General features: G+C 37.9%; 1 protein-coding gene across 4 annotated transcripts in view; it reads right to left on the bottom strand.

Moving 5' to 3' along the window:
• Positions 1 to 12,614, bottom strand: part of LOC144678972 (triple functional domain protein) — a 663,567-nt gene that overhangs the window by 260,906 nt on the left and 390,047 nt on the right. For all 4 annotated transcript variants that reach the window (XM_078539119.1, XM_078539117.1, XM_078539118.1 and 1 more), the window contains 6 exons: positions 6,770 to 6,885; positions 3,078 to 3,200; positions 2,049 to 2,237; positions 1,832 to 1,947; positions 1,332 to 1,398; positions 523 to 632 (listed from right to left, as the gene is read on the bottom strand). In XM_078539119.1, coding sequence (XP_078395245.1) covers positions 523 to 632; positions 1,332 to 1,398; positions 1,832 to 1,947; positions 2,049 to 2,237; positions 3,078 to 3,200; positions 6,770 to 6,885 — 721 coding nt within the window. The remainder of the gene's footprint in view (positions 1 to 522; positions 633 to 1,331; positions 1,399 to 1,831; positions 1,948 to 2,048; positions 2,238 to 3,077; positions 3,201 to 6,769; positions 6,886 to 12,614) is intronic.

Below are 12,614 nucleotides of genomic sequence, written 5' to 3'. Positions count from 1 at the left end.
ATGAGTTTGACGAAAACGAGGTCTTTATCAAATTTGGTGATAATAATCCGTTCATACCCTTGTGTGTTAATAGGACTACAAGATCATGTTCAAGTACAGAATGTTTTCAAGCAAATCATTTGGCATAATGTTCTAAATAGTTCTAAAAGTCTTCTATGTTGCCAAGTGTGTTCGCAGATTTGGAAATTAGCCCGCCTGACCTTGAGCAACTTTTCGCAGTATGATTGCAATCAGGTAATTCAGTAGAGTAAGGCATTTACATGACCTTGCACCATTCCATGTGGCATGCAGGCCTATTCCAATACACTACCCTTTGACAAAGCATTTTGAAGTTTTTGAAGTGAGGATTTAGCATTCTTGGATAGACAATGCAAAAACATAAATCTCTTCTGATTTTCACCCCCCGCACAAGAAACATTTTGCAAAACAGATTGCTCCTGGATAATGCTACAATTTGTTCTTAAAACTTGCGAATGTAGGCTGTGCAACAAAACTGTTACATTATATATTAGGCTTACTTACTTATTGTGGAACTCATAGATTTCCTGCATGTTGCCAAATATTATATGCTCTTTATTTACAATCCCAGGTGGAATTTCATCTACACCGCTCGTCATTTCCCAGAGATATGTCTAGTTTGGAAGGAGAAAAACATTTTTGAGGACCATACACTGAACACACTAATTGTTAGCAGTTACATCTTTACAAGGGTGAAACATCATTAACTATTTTACAACTAAGAATTTTAGAAACTTCCAATGAAAATGGTGTCTCTCTCTCTCAAATGGGTTAAAGAAAATTACCCTGAAAAAAAAATTATTTTCCCTGTTAAAGGACAGAAGGATTACTCTTTATTCTTCTCGGAGTTATATTTAATAAGGTTTAAAGCATGCTACTTCGAATAATTCACACTTTATCAATAGTTTTAAATTTCTAAGCAAGATCTAGATCTCCAAATGCAGGAATTTATGGTGGCAATAGATCTCAGCCTGGGTTATTTACAATAAGGCGGACAAATGCCAAGAAAAAAATACTTCCACAAAATTACTGTAACCATTGCTAAAATTATGTTGATTAGAAGTTTTCAAAAATAGTGCATATTTGTGCAGTACTTTAGCTTTAACTGATTTTTAAAAAATAAAACATGGGAACAAATATATACAAAATTTCACTATTTGTTTTTAAGCTAATTTTTAATATCGGCCCTGTTTTTAAAAATCATTAAATATAACAATCACTCAATAACTGGCAAAGACAACAGAGTTGCAGGATTTCTGCCACATTGTACATCATTTCTAGAAGTATGCCCAGTTATAATACGAGAAACTTACTTCCAAACACTCTCGAAGATCTCGTACATAAGCTTTTTCAGTTTGGATCAGTTCAGCCATAATAAATCTGAGGATAAGGCAATAGGTTGCTTCATTAGGATTTATAATTATTTACATTGTTCACTGTTTAAAAGTAATCTTAATCAATTCTGAACTACCCACCCAGACTTAGAGAAACCAAACCTGTGTATAGGCATTTAATAGTTCTAAGGTTGCATTATTGCACAAATTATACAGAACTTAAAGCAGAAAATACAACATAGTACATGTCAGCAATAGTACCCAAACTAACATGTCTTCCTTATGGAATATCCTTTCCATTTTACAAAAAAAAAATTACGGTGCTTTCAAACTTAGTTAACATTCATGTGTCTACATTCATGACTATAGATTGGTGAAGTTGTAAAAGGAATAGGTTCTGTAAAACAATTAAATATAATTAATTTTCTTACATTAAAACTGGAAAACTCAATTAAAATTTGAAGGAAATCAAAACATACTCTTTCCTGCGAGCTGATTTACGCCTTTCTTCATTCAGCTCATGTGCAGCATCACGGAGTTTCACCTCTGAACCAGGAGCACTCGCCGGGATGATGTCCAATTGTAAGTCTTTGCTCTGCATTGGGAGGTGCAGAAAACAGTACATAAGTTCTCTATGCATGTGCGAAAGATATTGGAAATAAAATAACATAATCCCTGGTTGCCATGTTAACTTACCCCTTTGGAGTCTGAGATTCCAAGTGCTTTCTCTAATGCTACACGATATTTCTCCATGCGAAGGGAAAAATCTCGATATCGCTTATCTACTGCTGTGACCCAATTTTTGATTTCCACTGCATGGGAGTGCCCTTTTTCACAAAAGCCATCGGCCAGTTGTATCAACAGTTTCACCCGATCTTTGGTTTGCTAGAAAGAAGGTTCAACCAAATTTAAGGTGTTGGCATTGACATTTTCTTTTTAAGAATAGACATTGCTGTAAATTGTATGTTCAGTAGGTCTCACAAAGAGGTTCTGGGTCTTGTATGGTTGTACATTAAGTGTTTATTGATAACACATAACTATGTACATATATACAGGGCATAGCCCAAGCTATGAACTAACTCCATGCTTGCTTCTACACAGGTCTCAATCCAGTCCACAATTGACTCTAATCTCTTTACATCACACTGTGGGTGGTACTGTTTCCCAGTCCCACATTAACCCTTGCTATGCCCAATACCCTTGTACTACAGCTATGTCCAATACCCTTGTACTACAGCTATGCCAACTCAAGTGTAAATATTAGGTCACCCTGTGTAAGAGTACCATATATTAAATCATTAATATCATGGGCTGTGTAAAGGAACTATTTTCATACAAGGCCATTTAAAAAAAGACAATGCCAAGATGGAGATAAGCTGTATGATACTTAACAAATATAACCTTGCGCATAACAGCACACAGAGCAGAACTAAGCAAAAAAAAGCAAGAATTAATAAGGAATGATGATGATATGTCATGTCCTCAAATATCATTAAGTCTAGTGGTAATTATACTACATTCACTAGAAAGTGCAAATAGACATAAATGCCCTTGAACTTTTTCCATAGTCCTATTCTACCTGTTACCCTATCTTGGGTTCAGCCGAAAATGGCAACATTGCTCAAAATGCTATTCAAATCATTTAGGGCAAAGTAGAATTCCAGGCTTTGCTCTACGTATGGACTAAATGTACATCATTCTTTCAAACCCAGGCATCTTGCTTACCTTTGCAGTAATTTGGAACTCTTCATGTTCTTTTAAAAGCTCTTGAGTGTGTGGAATGCTGGAGCCTGTGGATGTGTGTGTGGACAGATAGAACTCTCCAGTATCATGGATCCACTCCAAAGCCTACAAATAATTGAAGTATACTGTGTCACAAGCGAGGCCATTTCAGCTCTGATCAAATGCCTGAAAACTGACATTTTCTTTTCTGGATGTCACTTTTTAGAATTATTTGTGCTTTTGCAACTTTGAGCATCTCTTAATTTGTTTTATGATCTGCATATGGAATTTTAAGCAGATGTCTTTGCATCCACATTTCAAAGGCCTCTATTTTCTTTCACATATCTTTATTTATTGTCTAGATTTCTGAGGCATACAGGAAAGTGGATAGAATGTAGCATTTATGTATATTTTCCTTGTTACAAGCTTAATTTTTCCCATTGTTAACACATCCTTCATTTTCACGAAATTACTTCTGGCTATCTATCCTTCTTCTGACTTTGGCATCTCATCTACCATCTTCTGTTATCATTTGTCCTAAATAGACAAACTTATCTACATTCAAAGAGAAGTCATATTGGACTCGAAACATTAACTCTGTTTCTCTCTCCACAGATACTGCCAGGCCTGCTGAGTTTTTCCAGCATTTTCTGCTTTATTTCAGATTTCCAGCACCCACAGTATTTTGATTTTAACTTATCTACTTATTCCAGTATGACAACATTCACTTCAATTTTCATTCTTTTATTCTAATGTAATCCTTCAAACAAACAATGTTTTTTCTTTTTGCTGTTCATTCTTGATACATATTCTAAACTTCTAGATTTTACTTGATCTACGATATTTTGTAGGGTCTCTTCTCCGAGAACTTTTAGATGTTTTGTTGTTAGTTAATCTATGCCCGGAGCTTATCCTGTATTCATCAATTTCAAAGCATTCTTTACCTTTGATATCATAATGTTTGGCCCTTCATTTGCCTCAATATCATGAGGTCTCCCTCGATTTGGATCATCATACAATTCATTTACACATTCTGTCCACCTTTTTACTGCTGCATAAAATCTTACCATCTTTGTCTTTTATGCATCCACTATCTGCTGTTAACCCTTTCTTTCTATCTATCAAGGATTTAACTTCCTAGAGCACAACTCTCATTTTGTGATTTCTTTCCAGCTGCAATATTTATCACGCACCTTATTATACCATTTCTGTTTAGCCTGCCTACATGCATTCTTTATTTTCTTTTCAATTTCATCACACTCAGGTGTGTTTTTATTTCCATTTTCTACCTTCATTGCTAGTATCTCATGTGCCATTCATCTCTCTCTCTTTTCTGTTTTGGCAATATTTCCTTTGCAGCATGTTGTATTCTCTCTTTCACGTGGACCAGGGTATCACGGAGAAAACAGTCCCTTCTTAATGGGAAAGGGTAAATGTGTTTGCCTACTGACTCCCACAGCTACCTCAACTACACTTCCTCACACCCCGCTTCTTATAAGAACTCCATTCCATTCTCCCATTTCCTCCATCTGCATTGCATTTGAACCAATGATGTAACCTTGAACACCAGCATTTCTGAGATGTCTTTTTTTCTCCACATCCTTGTTGACAGGCCCCTCAAACGTTTCTGCATGTTTCCCACCCTTCCCCTTCCTCCCAGAACCACAATAGGGTTCCCCTTGTCCTCACTTTCCATCTCCACCAGCCTCCATATTTTCTGCTATTTCTGTCACCTCCAGTGTGATGCCATACCTTTCCCTCCTCTACCCTTTCAGCATTCTGAAGGGACTGTCCGTTCCATGATACCCTAGTCCACTCCTCTATCATCATCGTTCCCAACCCCCATCCCCCTTCCCATGGCACCTTTCAATGCAGATGCAGGAGATGTAACACCTGCCCTTTTACCTCCTCTCTCCTCTACGTCCAAGGCCCCAAACATTCCTTCCAGGTGAAGCAGTGATTTACATGTACTGCTTTCAATTTAATATAAGGTATTCACTGCTCACAATATGGTCTTCACTACACTGTGGAGGCCAAAAGCAGATTGGGTTACTGCCTTGCCTAACATCTCCATTCAATCTGTAAACATGACCCTGAGCTTCTGCTGGCCTATCATTTTAATTCTCCACTTTGCTCTCATGCTAACATCTTTGTCCTTGGCCTGCTGTACTGTTCCAATGAAACTCAATGTAAGCTTGAGGAACAGCAAATCGTCATTCAATTAGGCACTTTACAGCCTTCCATACTTAACACTGTCCCCCCATTTTGTTTCCTTTTTGCATGTTTCAGTTTTTCTCTTTTTTTGCTTTCAGTCATTAGCACATCTGCTCTAGGCACATCTTTAGTTTCTTTTTTTGTCCCATCACCATTCTCTTTGGCCCTGGAAAACTAACTCTACTGTCATTCAACCTCACCCACCCTATCAGACCTTCCTTTGTCCTTGTCCCACCCACCCCTTGTTCAAAACCTATTACATCTCTAACTTTTCGCAGTTCTGATGAAAGGTCATCGACCTGAAACATTAACAATGCTTCTCTCTCCACAGATGCTGCCTGACTTACTGAGTGTTTCTAGCATTTTCTGTTTTATTTGAATTATTACAATGTCTAACACAGATATGTGACAATCTCTAATGTTTTGTTGATGCTGGTTTCTCTACATTTTAGCTTTATCAGAAGAGAAAAAATTGTCAAGTGTATCACATTTATTAGGCGAGAAGGTGTTACAGGTAGAGCGAGTTGCAATATTATAACTTGTACATTATTTTGCTAAAGATATCTTTATGCAATAGGCTTGAAATTCAGTTAAGCCAATAATATAAAAGTTAGCAGTTCAAAATTAATCAAAGTGCGAATGCCAAAGGTTGGGGCAAATCACATCTGGATTGTGCACTTTATCCTTCAAACATTCTTTTGCTGTTTTATTCCATATTGCTAGTGGAGGCACGTATTTTCAGAGTTAGGGTTGTTTGCTAGACTAGACAGAACAAGTTACAGAGGTTAAAAACTACAGAAAGATTAAATTAACACTTAGTTTCCCTATTAGTGTGTAACATACTTTTCATATTATTTGCGTAACATGAACATTTTAACATAAATTTAACCCATTCTGAATTATATCATTTATATGAAGTGCAAATAATTCTGAGCAATCTAACCATGTGAAATAAAGTATATCTGTTGACTGTCATGATTTCCCATTTTTATTTCCAGGTAAAATATTTTATTGCTGGCACATCTCTATTGTCTGCATAATGAAAAATGCCATGACATATTCAAAACATGAGCATTCCAACTTGTTTAAGACAATGCTTTCATTGAGCATGTGTTTTTTCTTTAAAAGTTAAATTGTTGTTAAGTCAAGAATATAAAGCAGAGTGAGTGTGAAAGAAGAAATTAGAAATACATTCCTTATCACTACTTCATCCAAAACTTCTATTGTCGTATAGAGTTAAAACTTATTGAAGGAATTGCAAATAAAATTGAAAATTTGGAATTGCTAGAAAGTCAACTTTTAAAAAATTACTGGAAATACACAGGAGATCTGTTAGAATCTATAAAGGGGAAAAATTGGTCTGAATACTTCAGGTTTGTATCCATTTTCCTTTCTTTCATTTACCTAAAAGTGGAAAATAATTCTGAATGTTATTAATTCAAGACGATCTCTTCACACACACAATAAAGTACATTACTTACTTGTTTAGCACTCCTCTCAAAGACCACATATTGTTGGCACTGGTCCAGTCTCTTCTTCCTCATGGTCCAAAAATGCAACACCCGGTTCTCCCTTTGTAATAACTCATTAAGAATGTCTGTAACATGCAAAGATTTTACCACATTAACATTCAGAAAGTCTGTATGACTATACCAATTTGAGTTCAAATGTGAAAAAAAATCTGCAAGAGTTAACAAGCAGACAGAGGATGGGATTAACTGTAAGTGTGCTACAGATTTCTAGGAAGGATAACAACTTGCTTTTATAAAGTGTGTAATATTAAAAAACATTTCATGTACTTCAAAGAGGGTAATCAAAAATATTAAGAGAGGTTAAAGAGGTACATTGTAAGGAGTGTGTTAAAGGAGGAGGTGATTGAGAGGTTTAGGGAGTAAATTCCAGAGCAATGGACTTAGGCAGCTGAAGGCATGCCCATCAATGATGGTGTGATCGAGAGGGAGGAAAGTCCACCAGAGGCCAGAGTCAGAGGAATGCAGAGCGTAAGGGGAAGGGTTGAAGAGCTGGAGAAGTTTACAGAGAGACCAGGATGAGACAGGAAGAGTGGGCATAGCTGATCTCTTGCTCTGACACCAACAGAGTAAACAGGAGGTAAGCTGTTGGAGACAGGTAATGTGAACTGTTCTTAAAATTTTTTGTAAGATAAAGATGTTGTACCCTGGAAAAATTACTTAGGAAACATCCTCTAAAATGAATGAACATGCCAATTATATGGGAATTAAAATGAAAAGGAAACTACACCAAGCTTGTAGGATAAAATGTATGTGTGGTCTGGGAGGAATATAGGAAGTTGCTAAAAGAAGTGACAAGCAATATCAGAAGTACAGTGAGAATGTGAGAGGTGGGTAGAACTGAAGATGTTAAGCATAATACTAAAAGGTATAGAACTTCCTTTATCAGATCTATAAAAACACAGTTTGAGAAGTTAGAATGGCAAAAGATTAAACATGCCATTAAAGATAAAATAATTCAAGTATTTAATAAATATATATTTCTAGAAGTATTGCATAGAAATAATAACTTATCATTCTTCATATACCTAGCACAGTATTATAGACGGTTTTGAAGAGAGTGTGACCATTGCTTGACAATTATGGGTGGCATATGACAGGCAAATCTTGTGGCCAGGTCATGTTTTAAAATTCATTTATGGGATGTGGCATCGCTGGCTGGGCCAGCATTTATGTCCCATCTCTAATTGCCCTTGAGAAGGTGGTGGTGAGCTGCTTACCTGAACTGCTGCAGTCCACGTGGTGTAGGTACACCCACAGTGCTGTTAGGGAGGGAGTTCAAGGATTTTGACCCAGCAACAGTGAAGCAACAGTAACACTTTTCCAAGTCAGGATAGTGAGTGGCTTTGACGGGAACTTCCAGGTGGTGGTGTTCCCATGTGTCTGCTGCCCTTGTCCTTCCAGAAGGTAGCGGTCGTGGGTTTGGAAGGTGCTGTCTAAGGAGCCTTGGTGAGTTCCTGTACTTATCATGTATAGCCTAGGATGCTGTGGTGGTTAGGAAGGAAATTGTGGGGCATTGCTATTGTCAAGAAAGAACCACTAGCCACTGGTGAGGTTCTGCAGGGCTAGAAATAGTCAAAAGTAATACCTAACAATAACAACAACAAAGAGACGTGTTTAACATTGGATTTCAAAGGGAAAAGTGCTGCCTGACTTCTTTAAGTATGTTACAGTTAAAGTGAATAGTGACACTCCCTATTATATTGCACACTTTAGGGTTTCAGAAAGTTTTGGACAAATTTCATTTTAAAATCTTCCAACTGAACTAAACACCAGAGGAATATGGCACAGCATTAGAAACCAGTTGAAAATAATAAGAAACAGAAAGTATTTGTAAGAGGTGCAAATTCAAACTATGGGTGAAAGTGTTCATTGGAGTCCTATATACTTCTGCCAAAGTAATTTCTAATCTTTCTAAATAGTCTGCTCACAAAGTTAACTGCTGGGGTTATCAAATTTATGACAAAAAAAAGGAACAGCAGGAGAGACAGTGGATATGGCCAAAAAAAATGAAATAGAATATACATCTAATCCAAGATAGTGTGTGATTTGGTGGTGATGGTGTTCCTAAGCACCTGCAGCCCTTGTCAGCTACGCGGTGGAGGTCACAAAAATAGGAGATACTGAAGAAGCTATGGTGACATGCTGCAGTTAATCTTATAGATAATACACTGCAGCCCATGATACAATGGTATTGGAGTGGGTAGATACTTAGGCTAGTGGATGAAGTGCTGATCAAGCATTGTGCACTGGCTTCGATAGTGTGAACTTTCTTGAGTGTTGTTAAAGCCATACCCATCCAAGCAAGTATAGAGTATTCCATCACATTTCTGATTTGGGCTTTGCAGGGGACAGAGGGGGAGACACGGCCATGGAACATTAGAAGTTTTTGGCATATTCTAGTAGCCACCAGCTTGGTCCAGTTGAATTTCTGATAAATGGTGACCCCAGAATGTTGATGGTGGGGGATTCAGTGATGCTAATACCATTTAATATCAAGAGGAAGTGGTTTGACTCCCTTTTGCTGGAGATGGCCATTGCCTGGCCCTTGCTTGGCATCTGCCGCTTACCAGTATAAACTTGATTGTTGTCCAGTCTTGCAGCTTACAGACATGCACTGTTTTATTAGCTCAGGGATTGCAAAAGGAACTGAACACTGTACAATTATTGGCAAGCAGCAAAACTCTGGCCTTATGATGGAGAGAGGCTCACTGACAAAGCAATTGAAAATAGTTGGGCCTGGGATGCTGCCCTAAGGAACTTCCACATGGCCTGGGGCTGAGATGACTGGTGCCAACAACCACATCATCTTCCTTTGTGTCTGGCATGGCTCCAATCAGAGGAAAGTTTATCCCCCACCCCAATTTCCATTTACATAAATTTTGCTAGGGTTCCTTGGTACCACACTGGATTGAATGTTCCCTTGGTGTCAAGGCAGCTTGGCTCTCTCACTTCATCACTGGAATTCAGCTCCTTTGTCCATGTTTAGGCCAAGACTATAATGAGCTTTGGAACCGAATAGTCCAGGCAGAACTGAAACTGAGCATCAATGAGCAGGTCATTTGTAAATGCTGCTTGATGGTGCTTTGTCAATTTTTATCCAATATGCTGCTGGTGGTTAAGAGGAAATTGCTGGAGTGGAAATTGGTCAGGTTGGATTTATCCTGCCTTTTGTGCATAGGACTTTCCTGGGCAATTTTCCACACTGTTAGGTAAATGCCAATTTTGTACATACAGGACAGCAGCTTGGCTAGTGGTAGGGGTGGTTCTGGAGCACAGGTCTTCAGCACCACAGCTTAGTTTGATTCTTAATTTTAGCAATAATACACAATTTCTCAGGTACTTGCATTGGAAAATACAATGAACAAATATGAAGAAATCTGAGCTATGTCATATGTCATTAACAACTAAATTTGATTCTACTCTGATATATTAAATATGTCTCAATATAATACAAATTCTAAATTTTGTCATTAATGACTAAACCAAAAGGTAAACATCCATCACAGACTTTCTCCTGATGCAGATTAGCTCAGATTATTGCCCCTCTAGCCCTGCAAAACATTACATAAAAAGAGAATGAAGAGAACAAGCTTAAGGGGAGTCAACGTGACGAACCAACAGATAGAGAGTCAGTGAAAGCAGAGGGAGCAATTCAAGAGTCAGCGAAAGATTGCATCTGATGGAAAACAGTGTGGAAGTCAGCAAGAGTGGGGAGTGAATCTGAGGGGAAACAGTGTGAAAGTCAGTGAGAGCAGAGAGAGTGAGTCTGAGAGGAAGAAATGTGGGTGTCAGTAAAAGCGAAAAGAACTCGAGGAGAAGCACTTCGAGAGTCAGTGAAAGCGAAAAAATATGGCTGAAGGGAAACAGTTCAAGAGTCAATGAGAGCAGAGAAGGCACCTATGAAGGAAAAGAGTGCAAGAGTCAATGAGAGTGCAGAGGACAAGACTGAAGGGAAAGAGAATGAGCCTGTGGGAAAAGAGTGCAAAAGGAAAGAGTCAGAATCAGAGTGCAAACTGACTGTGGAAAATTGAGAAAGAAATTCAAAAATGATGCCACTGTCACAGAGGTAATGTATTTGTGGATAACCAGTCAGTGTTAAGTTTGTTTTATTAAACTGTTTTTTTCACTGTTGAAATTCACTTCATCATAGTTTAATTGTGTTTTAGCTTTATTAGATACAATTTCCATTGTCTTTAGTTATCATTCTACTATTTTAGAATCTCAGAGGTCAGTTTCCTAGATTTTTATAGGTCAGTACCTCAATGTCTTAGACATCAGTTTAAAGCTTTTGAGAATTCAGTGTCAAGTATTTTAATAGTTAGGGTATCAGTGATTTTAAGGTCAGTGGATTGACTACTAGCTAGCCAGTATCTGCTGCTGGCACACCCTGTTCTATCTCAGAACTCCAGAACACTTCATGCATCCTAGATACTCACATGTACAGAAAGTGCCACGAGTTGTCGGGCTCAAGTTCTGAGCTTTGGAGCTTGGGGAGCAGCATGAGTCACTACAGTGTATCTGGAAACCTGACAATTTCTTCAAACCTATTCTCCAAGAGGTAATCACCCACAGCGACTAGAAGTGCAGAAGTGAGAGTGGGAGCGGCCACCACACTGGATAGGAGAAATATACAGGTAGTGGAACTCACTAACTGGTTAAAAGTTTTGAATACCGAGGAGGGTGATGACTCTTTGGCGGAATGCAGTAAGAATCAAACCACCAGCACCATAGAAGACTTGACTGCACAAGGGAAAGAGATCAAGAATGCAGTGGTTGTAGAGAATTCAATAGAGACACAGACACATGGTTCTGAAACTGCAACTGTACAAAGCTAGGACCAATGTTCTTGCTGAGAAGTTAACTAGTAATGCTGGGAAGGGTTTAAACCAACTTGACAGGAGGAGGTAAAGCAGAAGAAACAGGAATGAGTTCAGAGAACAGAGGGATATAAATAACAGTAAAATGAAAAATAAGCCAAAAACTGCAGGAACCAGGTCAAAATTGGCAAAGGAGGTATTAAACTTAAAGTACATTGATGTATGTAGTGTAATTAAAATAGTTGGTGAGCATCGTGCACAAATCGCCACATGGAATTGTGAAGCATTATGAAGCTCTGAAGAGTCAAACGGACTTGAAATGTTAACTCTGTTTCTCTCTCCACAGATGCTGCTAGACCTGCTGAGTTTTTCAAGCATTTTCTGTTTTTGGGACATGGAATTATGATGTGGTTTCATTAACAGAGAGATGGTTCTTAATATTCCTGGTTACCAAGTAGACAGAAATTCTAGAGAAGAAAAAACAAGAGCCGCATAGTAGTATTGGTTAGGGATATTACAGTTCTAAATAAAAAGGATATACTAAATGGTTCTCGGACTGAATTTATTTTGCATGAGCTAAGCAACAGGGCAGGAGCTTTTACCTTATTATGTGGATTTTTAAAAATAGTGTCCCAAACATTGAGAAATTCAATGAGGACATTTCTTGGTAAATTTCTAAGGTGTGTAAAAAAAATTGAGTACTAATATTAGAAGACTTTTAATTACCTAAATATAAGTTGGGAAAAGCATAGTGTTAATGAGGGGAAGGAGAGGAACTTTTAATATTTTTAATTTTTAATATGCACACAGGAGAATTTTAATATCCAATGTCTCCGTTCCACGAGGAAGGAAGCAGTGTTGCATCTGGTTCTGGGAAATGAAGTAGGGCAAGTGGTGTGTGATACAGAAGGAAATCACTTAGCTAACAGTGACCACAACATAATTCGTTTTAAAGCATTTTAATTAGGAAAAGAGAC

This window comes from Cetorhinus maximus, chromosome 3 (assembly GCF_964194155.1).
Source record: "Cetorhinus maximus chromosome 3, sCetMax3.hap1.1, whole genome shotgun sequence".
In the NCBI taxonomy this organism is placed as follows: domain Eukaryota; kingdom Metazoa; phylum Chordata; class Chondrichthyes; order Lamniformes; family Cetorhinidae; genus Cetorhinus; species Cetorhinus maximus.
This window is presented reverse-complemented; position numbering and strand designations above follow the sequence as displayed.